Here is a 17,827-nt window from a genome sequence, read left to right as displayed (position 1 = left end):
TCATTTAAACTTTGTAATAACCCCACAAAGTAGCAAATAGTAGCTGAATTGGAATCTTGCAAAAATTCAGTGAGGGTCAGAATGAGACAGCCCATACACCGAAGAACCTGCCCTCCTAGTCTCCAGGAGGCTGAAGGGACTCCCCCTGGCCCTGTAGGAGGCAGGGCCTGTGCTCAGGATTTGAGCCCTGCCTCTGGTGCCCTGGGCACACCCTACTTTGATTCCCTCTGCCCCCTGCTTTGGGGGCCTCCAACAGAGGGGCTGAAGCTGGTCCCTGCACCCCATCCTGAGGTAACAGGCCCTGGCTTCAAGCTGGCACCAGGCCATGTCCACCACCTTTGTGTCCAGCCCCGTGTCCCCAGCTCCTTGCCGAGACCTTGACTCCCTGCTTCCGTTTCTGGGCCCCAGTGGAGGGGTGAGCTTAGCAGAGGCTGGGATTGGTGGATAAGCCATAGAAACATTGAACAGAGGCAGTTAGGAAAAAGAGAACGCGGGCTCTGCTCCAACCTGACCCAAACTTGACTCCAGCTGTGCACCCAGTCGTGGTGTGAGTGGGCAGGTTTCCTAACCTCTCTGTGCATCAGTTTCTACAGCTGGGAAACAGTGACAATAATTCTTACAGAGTTTTGTCGTAAAGGTTAATTACCAGAGTTGATTCTGATTGGTGGGAATGTGAATGGCAGCTGTTTTTATCTTCATGCTCTCCATTCTAATCTGGCTGCATTCCCTAGCAGGTAGGCCCTTTGCCTCGGCAGCTACTGTGTTGCTCAGGAGCTGACTCTGGCCCCACTGCTGCTCACCCTCCCCCTGTTCCTCTCCCCAGGCTGCTCCCGGCAGATCGGCTTCTCATTTGTGCGACCCAAGCTCTGTGCCTTCTCTGGCCTCTATTACTGTGACATCTGCCATCAAGACGATGCCTCAGTGATCCCGGCCAGGATCATCCACAACTGGGACCTCACCAAGCGCCTGGTAAGTCTTGAACCCAGCCTGTCATCGCCGTACAGGGCTGCTGAGCAACAGAGAAGGGGTCGCTCCTCTTTGCAGCTGCCGTTCATATGTTTGGGGGAGTTTGGCTCTAGAGAAGCCAGGGTCACTAGTTTAGGCTCCATGATGTGGGGGAGCAGACCAAGAAAGTAATTTGGTGCTGGTCTACAGCGCCTGGGCAGAGCTCTGTCCATGCCTGCCTTGGTCCTCAGGTGGGAATCAGGATGGTTCACTGTAGCTCCCCATGGGTGCAGATAAAACTGCTTAGAGCACCAGCGTAGACAGATAGGCAGAAATGATAGAATAGATTAGATATAGAGGATGGGTGGATGGGTTAGGTGGGTAGTTGCATGCATGGGTTGAGGGGTGGCTTGGTGGATCGATATGAATGGATGGATGGTAGATACGTGGATGGATGTATAGATGGGTGGATAGATGAATGTAGATGGGTAGATAATGGATGGATGGATGGATGATGGATGGATGAATGGGCCAGCCAGCTGGTACACTTCCCCCTAGGAGCAGTCAACCTTTTCCAGGGATACAAGCATCTACTTTTTGTTACTTTTGGAGTCATACTGAGCTTATACTGCTTTATAACATGTTTGTTCAGTTAGTATTACATCTTAGATACTTTTTGATGTTCACCAAATGCCTTTAAATATGATGTATTCTGCAGTCTTTCAGATTTTCCTCTTCTTCAGCTGAGCTCATCTACTTACATAGCTGTGTTAAGCTGCGCAAACTCTTCCACTTCCCACTTCCTTGTCCATGCTGCTGCTGCTGCTGCTAAGTTGCTTCCCTCATGTCCAACTCTGTGCGACCCCATAGACGGCAGCCCACCAGGCTCCTTGTCCATGAAAGGGGGTTAATTACAGTGTCTGTCTCCGGGCAGTGAGGACTAAAGGAAACAGAACCCCCCAGTCTCTTAGATGGTGCCCCTTCCCTTTCCTAAGGCCTCACCTTCTGCCCCTAATTCATTCGGTCAGGGTCTGCCTCCAGAGGTGCGGACTTGGCTTTCTCCCAAAGGCACAGATTTCTGCTGAGACAAGACACAGAAACAGGAAGTAGCTGTTTACTTCTCTCAAGACCCAGGCCTGCCAGCCATGCTGTCTCCTCATATGTCCCCATCAGAGCCCAGAGAACATAATTCTCGGAACCTGTACCACCCTGACCTCCACCCCCTGGGGATGGAAACACCTGTTACCTTCGCTTTGGTTCTCTTTCTCTTTTTTTGGCCATGTTGCATATGGGATCTTACTTTCCCCACCAGGGATCGAACCGCACCGCCGGCATCGGAAGCACAGAATCTTCACCACTGGACCACATTAGCTTAGAGAAGCTGCAACATTAGCTTCACTTTGGCTTTTTTGTTGGTTACCTCATCCTCACCCCTGCCCTCAGTGTTAAGTATTTAACTAACTACATGGAGAAAATTAAACCTCAAGATGACCACAAATACAAAGAACCCTCTGGTCATAAAACACTCTCACCATTTACAACATCCGGATGCCCCTGTTGAGCCATCTCCCTATTCACTGCCGTAGTTTTGGTGCCACTTCCTTTTTCCAACTAGAAAATTCTAACAATTCCCTCGGCATACCTAAGGTCAGGAAGCATCCAACTCTCTCAAAGACGCCAGACCTGGGAAAGACAGGAAGGTTCAGAATAGGAAGTGGCAGGCTGGCAGGTTAGGGGCCCCTTGTTCACTGTCTGGCTGACCCACTTGTGCAAGGCCTGGCTGGCACTTGGCAGGATGTCAGCCCAAGCCTGGGGCTTCTCCCTTTGTCTGTCTCCTCCACACCTGTAGGGGAGGAACAGTCCCAGGAGAGCTCAAAGCTCCTGCCTGTCTATGTACTTGGCAGTTTTCAGCGTGCATTCCTGCATGTTATTTCATCTGGGCCTCACCCTAAGCCTGGGGCTGAGTGTGGGCAGGGCTGGGCAACAGCAGTCTGACCTGAGTCACTGACTCACCAGGCCTTTGCCAGTGCGATGCCTGTGGGCTGGGGGCTGGTTCCTCAGGGCTCTGGGAAATGGGAAAAGATGGAGATATCAGTGAGGTGAGACATGCTGGGGAAGCCGGTAGAGCAGCCCCTGGCCTGACAGTCTCCTCTGGGCCTGGCCCATCCCCCGGGGCCAGCAGACAGACGCCGGGACCACACAGGCGCCCACAGAGTCTGATGGCAACTCCCATTCACCGAGAAGCTGCTTACCTGGATTTTCTTTTAATCTAAACTCAGTCCCATACAGTAGGTGCTTTTATTTCCCCCATTTTACAGATGAGGAAACTGAATCACAGAGAGGTTAAGTAAGTTTCTTGAGGTCATACAGTTGAGAAGGGGTGGAGCCAGGATCCAAAGCCGGACTAAGCACTGCAGGGTGACTGATGGTGGAGAACACCTCAGCTCCTCCATCCTTATCCTCCCCAAAGAAACTGCAGGGGAAGGGGCTTCTCTTTGTAAGTGAGGAGGCCAAGAGTGCAGAGACAGCACTCAGTTCACACCTGGGCTCTGCTTTCTTTCTGGTGGCTTGGATCAGTCACTTTAGTTCCTCTGAGTCTCAGTTTCCGTATCTGTAAAATGGGGATGATGACACCTTCCCCTCTGGGTTGTTGTGAGGGTGAAGAAAGGATGCGGTCAAGGTGCTTAGCCCAGTGTTTGGCAAATAATAGGTGCTCTGTACTTGGTATTAGGGTCAGGGCTGAGGGTAGAACCTTCCACGTCTATCGTGTGGGAGAAACCCAGATTGATCACTCAACTCCACTTGGAGACTTGGAGGGAGGCCCTGACCTGGTTGGTGCTGTTAGCGAGGACGGAAGAAGCTCAGGAAACCTCTGGTTAAGCTGTATCTGATCCATGGTTTCCTGTGGTTGGAGCCTGACTCAGATCGGTCACCTGATTCCTGAGTTGGCCCAGGGTAATGTCTGTTTCCTTTCAGCAGAAAAGGGGCAGGGGCAGGGAGGCCAGGAAATAGTGGGAAGGATCTGTGAGGCCCAGGAGAAGAGACGTGTGGACCCTCCTTCCCGTCCCCATGTGGTCAGGCAGAGGCAGCCACTGGTGCCAAGGGGGAAGAGTGGGTTTGGAAGCCAGATCAACTGAGTTCAAATCCTGACTTATCTGAGCTGTGGGCCTTGGCCAAGTCACTTCCTCTCTCTGAACCTCAGTTTCCTCGTCTGTAAAATGAAGATGGTGCCGCTTCCCTCGGCAGGTGGCTGGAGGGGTGAGCGAGAGAGTAGGTGGCCCAGTGCCTGGTGACCTCAGGTGCTCACGAAATGGCTCTCCTGTCTTACCCTCACTGCCCGGTGGTGTCCTCAGGTCTGCAGGCAGGCCCTGAAGTTCCTGACACAGATCCGGGCCCAGCCCCTCATCAACCTGCAGCTGGTGAATGCGTCGCTGTACGAGCACGTGGAGCAGATGCGCCTCATCGGGAGGAGCCGGGAGCAGCTGAAGCTGCTGGGGGACTACCTGGGCCTGTGCCGGAGCGGAGCCCTGAAGGAGCTGAGCAAGAGGTGAGCACCCGGACACGAGGACACACACACACACACACACACAGAGAGGGACACACACACACACAGACAGAGACACAGACACACAGACAGAGAAACACACAGACAGACAGACAGACAGAGACACACACAGAGACAGAGAGAGACACACACAGACAGAGAGGGACACACAGACAGACAGACAGACAGAGACACACACACACACAGAGACACACACACACAGAGAGAGACACACACACAGAGACACACACACAGAGACACACACACAGAGACACACACACAGACACACACACACAGAGACACACATATGCAGAGAGAGACACAGACAGACAGACAGAGACACACACACACAGAGGGACACACAGACAGAGACACACACACAGACACACACACAGACACACACACAGAGACACACACAGAGATAGAGAGGGACACACAGACAGAGACACACACACACAGAGACACACACACAGAGACAGAGAGAGAGACACACACAGACAGAGAGGGACACACAGAAACACACACAGCGATAGAGACACACACACACACACACACAGAGGGACACACAGAAACACACACAGACAGAGACAGACAGAGAGAGACACACACACACACACAGACACACACACAGAGACAGAGAGAGACACACACACACAGATATAGACACACACACAGACAGAGAGAGAGACACAGAGACACAGTCACAGAGAGAGACACACACACAAAGAGAGACACACACACAGACACAGAGACACACAGACAGAGAGACACACACACAGACACAGAGAGAGACACACACAGATGCACAAAGAGACACACAGAGAGACAGAGACACACAAAGAGACACACACACAGACACACACTGACACACACACAGAGACACAGACACACACAGACAGAGAGACACACACACAGAGACAGAGACAGAGACAGACCACACACAAAGAGAGACACACACACAGAGACACACATAAACAGAGACAGAGAGAGAGATACAAATACACACACAAAGAGACACACAGAGACAGAGAGACACAGACATACCACAGACAGACACACACACAAAGAGACACACAGAGAGAGAAACACTCACACACACAGAGACACAGACATATAGACACACATACAGATTCAGACAAACACAGGCACATACACACACACAGGGACACATACACAAAGACACACATACACATGACAGATACAGACACACACAGAGATACAGATACACACACACAGAAACATACACACACACAGGGACACAGACACAGAGACACACACACAGGGACACAGACACATACACATACAGATACACATAAGAGTGGCTTGCTCAGTGCCTGGACGTGGGGACACACACACACATACTACACACAGGGTCAGTGCACAAGCAAGTTCTCGGGAGGAACGCCAGGGCTGGGTGGGGGACTCCCTCTCTGCATTCAGGAGTGGCTTATATTTGTGCGTGTAATGCATTCATTCATTTGACAAGTGCTTATTGAGAATGCACTCAGTGCCGGGCGAGGGGTGTGGGCTTCAGGGCTGAGCACAGTGGACTTGGGTCCTGCCCTCTGGAGGGCACAGCAGGGAGCAGGGCAGTGGCTTCCCCCAGGAGTGAGGGTGGAGGAGAGAGCAGGACGCTCTGGAAGTACAGCGGAGTCGGGGGTCTGACCCGTATTGGAGGGTGCTGATGGAGGAGGGGGCTTCCTGGAGGAACTGACCTCCAGTGTGAGACCTGTGAAATGAGTGGGAAAGAGGGGATTTGCAGGAAAGAGTGTTCCAGACAGAAGTAGTGATGTGCATGGGCTGTGGATGAAGGCCCTGTGTGTGGAAAGAACAGGGAGAAATTTCCGGGCAGTGAGAAGGGAAGCGGGGATGTGGTGAGAGGAGGCTGGAGACGCGAGAGGGGCTGGTCTCCTGGCTCCCCGGGGCCCCACCAGACCTCCGCCCTGGCAGCAGCCCTCCCCAAATCCTTGCAAGAGGACAGGGTTGGGGCAGGACCCTCAGGATGCCCTGAACAGAGCTTCTTGGTGCCCAGTGCCTGGGGGAAGTTTCAGTGCTCAGCTGGGGGTGGCGGGTGACACCTTCTATGGGGCTATGCTGTCCTGGGGCCCCGGGAGGACAGACCTCGGGTGGACGAGCCGGTGCCTGCTGCCCAGCTAGGCTTCATTGCTGGTTTCTGGGGACTTGGAGCAGCTCACAAGCCCCTCCACGTTCCCCATGCAGCCACTCCTCCCGACAGGGCTGATGCAGAACCCCTGTCTGCTGGGCTCCCCTGCTCAGCCCTAGTCCCTGCCCTCCCAGGGCTGCTCTGCACTGGAGAGATGCTGTGGGGAACCCTCTCTTAGGCAAAGCACAGAGGCTGGCCCCTCACAGGCTCTCAGAGTAGCTGGCTGATCCCTGGTCTCCTCCACAGGGCCTGGAAGAGCAGAAAGCCTTCTGGGGGCCACCATGAGGGACCCAGATGGCTGCTTCTGGGGAGGCTATTGCTGTCTCCATCATCAGTGGGTCCTCACTCCCATCCTTTCTGAGATTCCAGGACCCAGGGCCCCAGAGTCTGCCCTCCTGCCCCCCTGTCCAGGGTGGTGAAATCTCAGGTCAGGTGGGACCCTGTGACCCTCTCCAGTTCAGGGATGTCTGCAGACCTGAGTAGACCGGCTGCCTGTAGGGCGGGTCCTGAGTGCCAGCCTCATTTGCCCATCCCTACCCTGCTGAGATTGGTCAGCAGCCTTACTGGCCTGTCCAGCTTGCCCTGTCTGCAAACTGGGGGCGATCTTGCCTCTTTCTTTCTGGTTGCTGTTTCCAGCCTTCATGAAAGCAGGGCCAGGCCTGTAGAAGTCCCATTTCAGAAGCAGCATAGGGTGAAGAAAGAGCTCAGGAGGCCCCAGACTTGCTGTGTGACTCAAGGAAGTGGCTTTACTTCTCCGAGCCTCAGTTTTCTTGTCTATAAAATGGGCCAGTGATCCCCATGTTTATGTGGCCTGCTGGAGTTGGTGAGGGCCACATGAGGGGCCCAGTGTCTAGGGAGAGACAGAGACAGGTGAACAGATGGCCCTGGGTCAGGGAGGCCAGTGCTGTGAGGGAAGGAGGCAGAGTGCAGAGGGCCAGGGAGCTTCTTGGAGGAGACGGCATCACCTGAAGGTTTGTGGAGTTTTCTTTCTCCTTTTAAAAAGAAAAAAAAATGATTTTCTTCTTTACAAAGATAGTATTCAAATAGTATTAAAGGGAACCAAGCAGAAAGCTGGGGTCACCCTTCTCCAGTCTGGCCAGATCCCACTCTGTCCTCACTCACGGGAAAGTGGAGTTGCCCCAACACAAATGGCATCGCCCTTGTGGTGAACCAGGGTTTAGTTAGAGAACCAGAGGAAGCCTGGACTGGATTTTCTGCAGGGAACCCATGGCTGTGGGGGGTTGGGGAGTAGAGGGGGAGCGTGGCTTGCCAGGATCTTCGCAGGGCTCAGCGCAGCCAGATCGTGGGTGCAGGGGCTAGACCTCGAAGACCCTCCGTGCCACCACAAAGGCCTAGGATTTTATTTTGCTGGCAGCCAAAGCTGTTGAGGAGTTCTGAGCCCGGGATGGTCACACTCCCATGAAGACCAGTTTGGCAGCAGTGGGGCGTGGGGGCTGGTGTGGTAACTGGCACAGGAGGTGAGGAGGCCTGGACTGAGGTGGTTGGGGTGGAGGCTGAGAGGACAGGAAGGGTTGAGGAGAAACCGGCAGATCTTGGGATCCCCTTTCTCTCAGGAGGCTGCGCTGACCTCCCCTCCACAGCAGCTGGAGGGCCTCACTAAGGGCCTCACAGGCCCAGGGTAGGTGGCCTAGCTGGCCCCCTGAACTTCCACAACTCTGAGCAGAGGGCAGACGACAGAGAGGACTGTCCATCCAAACAGGCCCCACCCTTCCTGCCAGCTCAGGAACAGCCTGTGCGCCCCCTCTGCCCCTCCCCCTGCGTTTTCCTGGTGATAAACGGCAGCTTCCTGTTCCCAGAAAGCTGGACGTTTACCGGGGAGACCGGCAGGTTGCCCTGAGTGGCCACTTGGCAGCGCTGCGTGGGCTGCCTGGTGGAGCTCACCATCTCGGCCCTGGGTGGGGTTCCTCCTAGAAACGGGGCCGTGCCCTGGGGTGGGCACAGTCAAGCACCCACTCCAGATGCCGCGGGGCCGGGCACCTTCCTGCCTCCAGCTGTCTGGAGTACCCTGGGGCAGGCTCCCGCGCATCCTCGGACTGGGGAATTCTCCCCCCACCCCCACTATCACACAGACACAGCAAGGCCAGGCAGGGATTTTTTGCAGCTGTTTCCTGTCCATCTCTCAGGATGGATCCCTGCCATCGGTGAGGTGGAAACTAGAGCCAGGCTGGTGGCAGCTGAGCCCTCGCCCTCTGCCCCCACCCCCACCTCTGAAATGGGATCTGTGCACTCAGGACACCTCAGCTCCCCTCCCACAGCGCCAAAACCAGATGCTTAAGTGTCCGTCCCTAAGCTAGACCAGGGGCTACAGTAGGAAGGCAGAGGCCACGTCCGGTGCATTTCTGTCCCCAGCACTGTCCCTGGTACATGATGGTGGCAGTAATGACAACAGCTATTAATAACAGCCTCTAGGCATTCACCTGGGAGATAAGGATGCAGGCTCTGGAGCCAGACTACTGCTTTCAGACTCCAGCTATGCCTCTTACTAGCTGTGTGACCACAGGCAAGTTCTTTAACTTCTCTGTGCCTCTACTTCCTCTTCTCAAAATGAGGGTTATAATAGCGCCAACCTCACAGGATTCTTGTGAGAATTAAATGAATTAATATATATCAAGCCTTTAGTCCAGTTCCTGGCTCCAAGCGTTAGCTTTCATCATCCTCCTCATCATTATTTTTTAAATAGACTTTTAAAAATATCTTAAAAATTTTTTTCAACTTCATTGAGTATAATTTACAAAATTGTAAGATATTTATAGTATTTTTGTGATGATTTGATATATGATTATTCTGTGAAAGAGTTCCTCCCATCTTATTAATTCACACATCCATCATCCTCACATATTTTATATGTATTATATATATATGTATATATGAAAAGTGAAAGTGTTAGTCACTCAGTCGTGCCCAACTCTTTGTGTCCTTAAGGACTATAACCCGCCAGACTCCTCTGCCCATGGAGTTCTCTAGGCAGGAATACTGGAGTGGGTTGCCATTTCGTCCGCCCAGGGTTCTTCCCGACCCAGGGATTGAATTTGCATCTCCTGCATTGCAGGCAGATTCTGTATCATCTGAGCTACCTGTATAGTGTGTGTATGAGAGAGAGAACATTTGAGTTCTGCTCTTAAATTTCACTTATGCAATACAATGCTATCAACTATGGTTAATAATTATTCATTTACTGTGTACAAGGCACTCTGCCAAATGCTTTTAATAAATTATTTAATCCCAAAAAGAGCTCTCTTGCTCAGGTGAGGAAACCTGAGGTTCAGAGAGGTTAAGGAACTTGCCCAAGGTCCTGACAGCTGGGCACCTGGAAGTCCAGGACCCGAGCCCAGGCTGGAGCTGTTTCTCCTTGGTTAGCGGCGCTGAGGGAATGAAAGCAAACACAGGTGGGCCCAGATTCCTTCTGAGGAGCCTCTTGTCTTTTCTTTGAAGGCTCAACCACAGGAATTATCTCTTGGAGTCGCCTCACAAGTACAGTGTCGCCGACCTCCAGCAGGTGAGAATGCCACCCCTGAGGTGTGTGTTAGTCACTCAGTCATGTCCGCCTCTTTGTGACCCTATGGACTGTAGCCTCCCAGGCTCTCTGTCCATGGGGTTGCAAAGAGGCCAGGCAAGAATACTAGAGTGGGTTGCCATTCCCTTCTCCAGGGGATCTTCCCGACACAGGGATGGGACCCGACTCTCCTATATTGCAAGCAGATTCTTTACCGTCTGAGTCACCAGGGAAGCCCAGAGGAACCTAATTCCTAGCAACTTACTCCTGGAGAAATCAGAAAGGGAGATGTTGGGGCAGGGGCTGCTGCCTGCAGTTTACTGAGGCAAGCCATCCCATCTTCAGCCTTTCAGCAGCTCAGAATGGCTGTCCGGCCATCCACGCTTCCTGGGGCAGTGACCGAGCCCTTGGCCCGCTGGGACAGGCAGGCACCACAGGGCTTAGCCGCCTTCCAGGCTGCGAGGGCGTAGGGAGGGTGAGGGTTTGGGACATTCCTTTCCCCTTTCCTCGAGGGAGGGGACAGTGGATTCTTCTGCGCACAGGGACTGCACGCCTGCCTGCATGGCTCGGCCTCTCTCGGGGAGGTTTTCTTGCCCAAGTGGAAGGAAACTCCTCTTGGGGTAGGAGTGCTCCAGGCAGGGTGCCAGGAGGAGCAGCAGGCCACGTTTTGCAGACGGCCTCGGGCTTGGCACGGCCTCTCAGAAGGCCTTGGCGGCCGGCGCTTGCCCTCCACAGATCGCGGACGGGGTGTACGAAGGCTTCCTCAAGGCCCTGATCGAGTTTGCCTCCCAGCACGTCTACCACTGTGACCTGTGCACCCAGCGCGGCTTCATTTGCCAGATCTGCCACCACCACGACATCATCTTTCCCTTTGAGTTTGACACCACAGTCAGGTATGCAGACGCCATGCCCGCCACCCTCCCCACCACCCCCACCCACGGGCTGGGTGGGGGGCAAGTCCCAGGTGCCACTGCACGGGGGACTAGCCGAGCCCTCACAGGACTCCCTGCCTCCCCCGAGCCACCCGTCTTCCTAGGGAAGAGGTAGCTGCTGCCCCTTTGAGTTGCATGGGGAGGACCTCACTTTTGTCCTCTGCAAACAGGTGGAGGAGGGACTGGGTGAGTTACTGGCCTGGAGTGCTGGCACAAGGCCGGGCACAAAGTGGGCACCTGGTGGGCAGTACCTCCCACTGCCTCTGCCCCGTAACGATTGTCCCCAGTCATCACTCATTATCAGAAGCCTCTAAATAGAAAGAGGCCTCCACCAAACTTCCATTCCAACCCATGTGGGAGTGGAAAACTAAGCCGGTGGGAGTACCAGTTCATTTTCAGTAGGTGTCCCCAGACCCAAACTCGACCCCCCAGAACAGACCTGGGGCTGAGTTTTTTAAGCCGTAGAGTATTTGGAACACAGGCAAGGAATCGGTGAGTCTCAGCAGTATTTATAAGAAGGGAAATAGAATAGAGGGCATTGGTGTGCATCGTGGGGCTTAGAGATCAGCACTGCGGCGGGAACCTTTTGTCCCAGGATGGAGAGGCAGTGCCCCGTGCCTTGCGTGGCTGGGTCTGGTCAGGAGCACTGACCAGCCTCGAGCCCTGGAGGCTCGAGGTCCCAGCAGTGCTTGCGGCTTTCTCCCAGGTGCGGCGAATGCAAGACCGTCTTCCACCAGACCTGCCAGGCCGTGGTCAAGAAGGGCTGCCCCCGCTGTGCCCGCCGGCGCAAATACCAGGAGCAGAACAATCTCACCTAATCCCACCTCTTGTCCCCACCCGGGACCCAGGGCTCAACCATCCCAGCTGGGTTGGCCACCAGCCTGGCCACACTCTCAAGGTGTCACAGAGCCAGGAAGACTCTCAGATGAGACCAGAGCACTGGCCTACAAGAGGGAGCCCCGGGAGCCCCTGATGACACCTCCTGCCCCCTATCCATCTGCTCCAGGAGGCACGGACACCAGCAGGTGCCCCATGTCTGACAGTGTGGGAGGAGGGGGCCTTTGCACTAATTGGCCCAGCTCCCCTCACTGACACCCCATCCCCATGAGGGCTGTTCAACACTGTGGAAACAAGACTTGGGGAGCATTTTCAATTCCACATTCCTGATTAAAAGGTCTAGTTTTTTTTATGGTGGGTTTTTTCCCCTTCATATTTCGACAGAAAATATTTTTTTATTCTTGACCCTCCATAAGTCACCCAAGAAATCCAGGCATTCTCACCCTGAGCAAATGTGTAGAAACTGCTCAGGCCCAGCCTGGAGGTGGGTGGTGGCTGGGTGGACCCAGGACAGAGCCCACCAGCTGGCGGGTGCCTTTCCTTAGCCCTCACTGGGCGCTTGCTGCTGACAGCTCCTGTACAACGTGCCAAACTGCCGTGGGCCAGGCAGGCTCAGTCCTGAGGACCACGTTCTTTCCCCTCCTCCACCCCCATCTGCTCCCTAGTCCCCCCTCCACCTGAAAAGCCCTTCAATTTCTCTGTGTCAGAACCCACCCCCCATCCCTCCTGCAGCTCTCCTATAGCCTGGGATCTTGGTCCCGAAGGAGGAGGGCTATGACTCGGAACCAGCACTGTCAGCACTTTGAGCCTTCCTTGGTCCAGAGAAGGGTTGTCATCTAGCCCTCCTCACTCCTACCCCCGACTGACAGCCAGATGGGCAGGGGGTTGCTGCAGACGCATTTCAGGAACGCACCCCCGCCTGATGGACCTGTGGGGACCGAGGTAGGCTGGGTCCACACTGCCCCCCACCATCCTTCCACGAAGAGTGCCAGCCCTGCTGCAGAGATGCACAGAGACACGCAGGAGAAGCCACCTGTGGAAGGATGCTCAGCCAGTTTATGAAGCCATGAGTTCACAAAGTTTTGCTGGACTAGCCCAGGAGGGCCGCTGCCAAGAGATTGGAACATTTCATTGGAGCATGACTGCCTTTGGAAGGGGTCTTCAGGTGGAGCCTGAAATTGTTTTCAAAGCGATATTTAGACCCTGGGGCTTTGGGGGGCATGATTTCTCTGTTGCCTCTCCCCTATTTCTCCTGGACCCAGCAGGCCCCCCTCAGCCCTGGGACCCCCCGACCATCTTATCTGTGCTCAGCTGAGATAGGAGGCCTCAGGTAGATATCCACCTGCACTGTCAAAAGACGAACCCACTCCCACCTCTCCCTTGGGGTGATTCGGCTGCTGAGTCACCTGCCCAGCCCTGTGGAGCTGGATAAATTGTGCAATAGAATGGAGGAGGTGGTGGGCGGGTCAGGAAAGGGGCTGTCACACAGCTTCTTTGTCCCCATCACAGAAGATAGTGCACACCTGTGCTCAGCGTACCAAAGCCTCCTAAACCAGAAAGTGGATCCTTAGCCCCACCCGCACCCCCAGCCAGCATTAATGCTCCACCAGAAACACAGCCTGATCAGAGCCATATTTGGTGGTCCTGGGGTGGGCAGCACTGCCTAAGCCCAGCCCTGTGAGTGTATTCTGTATCCCAGAAGATCCCTAGGTGGCAGTGGGAATGAGGCCCTGGAGAAGCCCACTTTGGTTCAGCGGGGCCTGGCACACCACACTCCCCACCTTCTCCAAGACCAGTAGCATTAAAGCTGACTGCCTCCCTCCCACCACCAAAAAGCTGCTGATGCTTTCAGATGAGCTGATTCACCCTCTTCACCTCCAGTGGAAAGCTGGTATGAACCTCAGTAGTGCCCACACTATTTTTAAAATCTCGTTTAATGCAATAAACTGTTTCTAGTGCAGGGCCCTGGCCCTGAGAAGTGCTTTGCTATGTACCGAAGGAACTGCGGCCATGTGACTTGAGTGATTTTGCAGTAAAGACCTGCTGTTTCTAACCTGTGGTCTGGTTTCTGAATCTGAAAGCTTCCACTGACTGGGGGAGACCACAGGCCCTCAGATACCGTCTGATAGCCTCCACTGTTCTCTTCTCAGTCAGTCCCTGGGCACAGGGGAGGGCTGGAGGGGGGTGGTTATAGGTAAACGGCATGGCGGCGGCGGGGGCGGGGGGGGGGGGTTAAATAGGTAAACATTTGCAAGCAGGGGGCTTGTGTGCCAGGAGTGAGCATGGAGAATAGTAAAAGTAATTCTTCAGTCTGCCTGCCCTTCTTGCCTCTCCTCCGAGTCAGCCCTTCCCCCGCCATGGGGTAGGATTTCAGGGCCTTTGGGGAGGTTTATTCACATACACTTATGTAACTGAAGCTAACGCCTGGAATCCCACTGTGATGGCTTCTTTCCTGTTCCTTAAATGTCAAAGCACAGACCCCTGACCCTGGAATGTGTGAAACCATTCACACTGGTCATCCAAGGTGAGAGAAGAGGCTCAGGAAGGAAAGGCTTGTGAGCAGGGCCGGATTCAGGGCTCATGGTTTCAGGGCTCCACCTGGCTTTGGCTGCCAGCTTTCCTCTGAAGTTCCAGCAGAAGTCTGGGGGGTGGGGAGGGCCTGCAGGAGGAAGCCCACTGCTGCCCTTGTAAAGACAGGAGAAGGAAACAGGCTAATTCCCAGGGAAATCAAGGTGCAGGAACTTGGGACTGAAAGATTCATGTCTGCAATTTCCTGTCCTTGAAGCAGCCTTTCTGGCCTTTGAGGAAGCGCCCTCTGCCCATTTCGTGAGCCCCAGCTTCGCTCGGGGGCAGCAGGTGGTGGGCTCGGAGGAGCCTTGAGGGACCTGGTGTGAAGAGGCGGGACCCAGAAGAGCACACGGCCAATGTGCTGCCTTTAGACTCAGTCATCCATCCTTAGCAAGGTGTTTCTGAGAATACTTGTTTCTCCCTTCCCCCTCCTGCCTAAAGGAGGATAGCGGATGGGGGGTTTGGAGACCCCAATTCAACCCTAGAGGAGGGCTCATCTCGTAATAAAATTAGTGATAATAGTAACTCATCAGATGTGTGTTCTTACAATGTGATGGTAACAATACGTTAGCCTGACCTGCTGCAGTCTATGGGGTCACAGAGAGGCACAACTTAGTGACTGAATACCAACAACAATCCTATGAAGTGGGTGTTACTGTCCCCAGTTTACAGGAAAGCAAACTGAGATGCAGAGATAAGGTGAGCATCTTGAGTTCAACCCCAGGAGGTTGTTCTGAGCTTTGACGGATTGGCTGGGGGTTAGGGGGGCTCCTCCCCCACAAGGATCAAGGCCAGGAGGTAGGGGAAAGGGGGTGGAGTAGAGCAGCAGTGGAGGGAAACCTGACCCGCCTTCCTCCCCGCTCATCCCACCGTCCAGGCTCTGCTGCCTTCCTCCAGGAGACAGCCAGGTGTGGCCCAGGATCCCCGGGAGGCGCAGGGGAAGGGGGTGGCGTCTGCGCTCCTCGGGCGCTGGCCCGTCCCAGAGAGGACAGGAAGCCAGGACACCGGGGATTGTCTCTCGCAGCCGCAGCCCCAGCCCCGGGAGGAAGTTCTGCCGGGTGCTCTCTCCCGGTGCCTCCCTCGCTATATTGTTGAACAGGAAACAGGGCAGCGCGGGAGCGGGGCGGTGGAGGAGGGAGCACCGGACGCCGAGCCCCCCGCGCGCCTACCAGGACAAGTGGAGGCGAGGCCAGCGAGCGGACACCGAGGTGCTGGGCGGACTGGGCGGGGGTGCTGATCTGGGGTGGGGAGGGGGACTGCAGGTGGCGGGGTCCTCACCCGGCAGCACCAAGCACCCTTCGCGCACCGCTCAGGAGCCGGAGCTGAGCGGTCTTGGGAGGAGCGCGACTCTGGACGGATCTTGCCCTCGCTCGGGAGGAGGTGGGAGGCGAAGGGCTGCCCGCCGTCCTGGGACAGGAGGGACCCAAGTGCAGGCCCCCTGCGCCGACTCAGGCGTGGGCGCCGCTGTGACTCTTGTCTGTCTCCCAAGCCGTGCACGCAGGGCACCTCCTGGTGAAGGGTCGGTCCTCTCGCTACAGGGATCCTCCCCGCTCCCACGATCCCTCTCCTCTTCGCTCCCCGCAGGATCGGGGAAGGAGACGAGGATCGGGTCCCCTCCCCACCCAGCCAGTGACCCAGCGCTCCGGGGAGCGTCTCTGCAGCGGGAACCCCGCTCCAAGCTTTTCCAGGCCTGGCCGAGCTGAGTTCAGAAAGGGCCTGGGGAGGACGAGGATGGGACCGGAGCGGCAGTGCCTGCAATCCGGGTGGTTCAGGATGCAAATAGCCTTGCTAGGACTGGGGACGCTCCAGCTAGACGGCAAGCGGGGTCGAGCAGTCCTGAAGCATCGCGTCCGCGGGACGCAGTGCCTCTTGGAAGCCTATCCCGAGCGTGGGGGTGGGGTGCGGCAGGGGCCGGACCCTACCCTCCCTTGGCTCTACTCGTGTACCTTCCGTGCCCCTTCGGCCGCAGCCCTCCCTGCCCCTGCCCCTGCCCCTGCCCCTGCCCCTCCCTCAGGCCTTCTCCTGCTCAGGTCCCGCCTCCAAGGCCCCACCGGCCCAGGCGGATTTCTTCAGGCTCCGCCTCGCCCCTCCCAGACACCGCCGCTTCGGGAATTGAAGGCGGTCCTTCCAAGCGTCCCTCACCTTCTTTGCTCTCCTTGCCAGCTCCAGCTCCCTGAAGTCTCTCCAGCCAAGCCGTCTGAAGCCCCGCCCAAGGAGATGGCAGGGCCCTAACCTGCATCCATCCGCCGGCTCCACCCAGCCCGCCCATGGGCTCCTCGAGGCCCGCCCTGCCGACGTAAGTGAGAGGCAGGGGGTCCGGGGAAGGTGGAGAGAAGGGTGTCCTCCTTAAGCTTGGTTGGCTTAGCTCCAGTCAGCTCACGGACCCGCGTCCAGGGCGCAGTGTGCTCAGTGGCTGTTTACACTCCTTCCCCGTCTAGGAAAGTTCGAGAACGTAGAGAAGGAGCGCTAGGCGCCCCGCGGCCAGACGCTGTGCCTTGGATCCCTCAGACTCAGAGGCCGAGCTCCCACCTGCACCTGCGGGTCGCAGGTCACCGTCGTGGGGCAGTCGGTGTGGCCGATGTAAAGGCTTGGAGGCACCAGCCTCACAGACGGGCTTCCAGTTGGGCTGTGACGCCGCTCCTCCGACACACCTGGGGCCAGGCTGAGCCTGTGGGAGGGAGAGTGGGTTGTGGTGTTCACTCCGGGATAACTTTGGGGGTCCCTTGGGTACACCGCACGGATAGTCACTATCAAAGAGTGCATTCTCTAGGGGCCACTCTCATGGGTCAATATAGAGACCGCAGGGCAGGGGGCAGGCCGCAAGGGCCAAGCCTCTCTCTCTGGACGTGGAGGTGGGAGCCGGAGCGCAGGGGGCGGTGCTGGTCGGTTTGGGCGGGCGGGGCTCCGGGGTCACGTCTGTGGCTAAGCCGCTGGAGAAGAAAGAGAAACCAAGAGAACCGGTTTCCCCGGCCTTGGCAGTCGCAGCCCCTTATGCCAAGGCCCTTGGACTAAGCAGGGCAGGGACACTCCCAGAGTAGAGCGAAGCAGGGGCCGCTCCCAGAACCTGCACCCCAACTCTGTCCCCCTCGGGCCTGAGGCGCACGCGCCGGGGTGGGTGGCTGGGGTGATAGCTGCCAAGGACGGGATTCCCTGAGGGTTCCTGGAAGTGTCGGGACAGGGCAAAATGGAGGTATGGGCTATTTTTCCCACTTTACAAATGCGGAAACCGAGGCCCAATTTTTATACACACGTGATGTCAACTTTATCGCGGGCTGCTGCTGCTAAGTCACTTCAGTCGTGTCTGACTCTGTGCGACCCCATAG

General features: G+C 55.9%; 2 protein-coding genes and 1 long non-coding RNA gene across 6 annotated transcripts in view; 2 read left to right on the top strand and 1 right to left on the bottom strand.

Annotated features, from left to right (window-relative positions):
- The window catches only part of PLEKHM1 (pleckstrin homology and RUN domain containing M1), a 56,777-nt gene extending 42,788 nt beyond the window's left edge, over positions 1-13,989 (top strand). For both annotated transcript variants that reach the window (XM_018065268.1, XM_018065267.1), the window contains 5 exons: positions 824-969; positions 4,299-4,492; positions 10,107-10,170; positions 10,903-11,060; positions 11,806-13,989. In XM_018065268.1, coding sequence (XP_017920757.1) covers positions 824-969; positions 4,299-4,492; positions 10,107-10,170; positions 10,903-11,060; positions 11,806-11,917 — 674 coding nt within the window. In that variant the 3' untranslated portion in view covers positions 11,918-13,989. The remainder of the gene's footprint in view (positions 1-823; positions 970-4,298; positions 4,493-10,106; positions 10,171-10,902; positions 11,061-11,805) is intronic.
- Positions 976-16,728, bottom strand: LOC106503276. 2 transcript variants are annotated; one of them, XR_001296905.2, is made up of 4 exons: positions 16,647-16,728; positions 2,959-3,010; positions 2,588-2,628; positions 976-2,023 (listed from the first exon to the last, which is right to left on the bottom strand). It is a non-coding gene; the product is annotated as an uncharacterized LOC106503276 (long non-coding RNA). The 2 variants fall into 2 exon arrangements; XR_001919759.1 differs by having other exon boundaries at positions 976-2,628.
- ARHGAP27 (Rho GTPase activating protein 27) overlaps positions 16,693-17,827 on the top strand; it is a 35,793-nt gene continuing 34,658 nt past the window's right edge. For both annotated transcript variants that reach the window (XM_018065270.1, XM_018065269.1), the window contains exon 1: positions 16,693-16,800. The gene's annotated coding sequence lies outside the window, so the exon portion shown is untranslated. The remainder of the gene's footprint in view (positions 16,801-17,827) is intronic.

Source organism: Capra hircus, chromosome 19 (assembly GCF_001704415.2).
Source record: "Capra hircus breed San Clemente chromosome 19, ASM170441v1, whole genome shotgun sequence".
Taxonomy (NCBI): Eukaryota; Metazoa; Chordata; class Mammalia; order Artiodactyla; family Bovidae; genus Capra; species Capra hircus.
The sequence above is the reverse complement of the archived record's forward strand: the minus strand, read 5'-3'. Positions and strand labels throughout refer to the sequence as shown.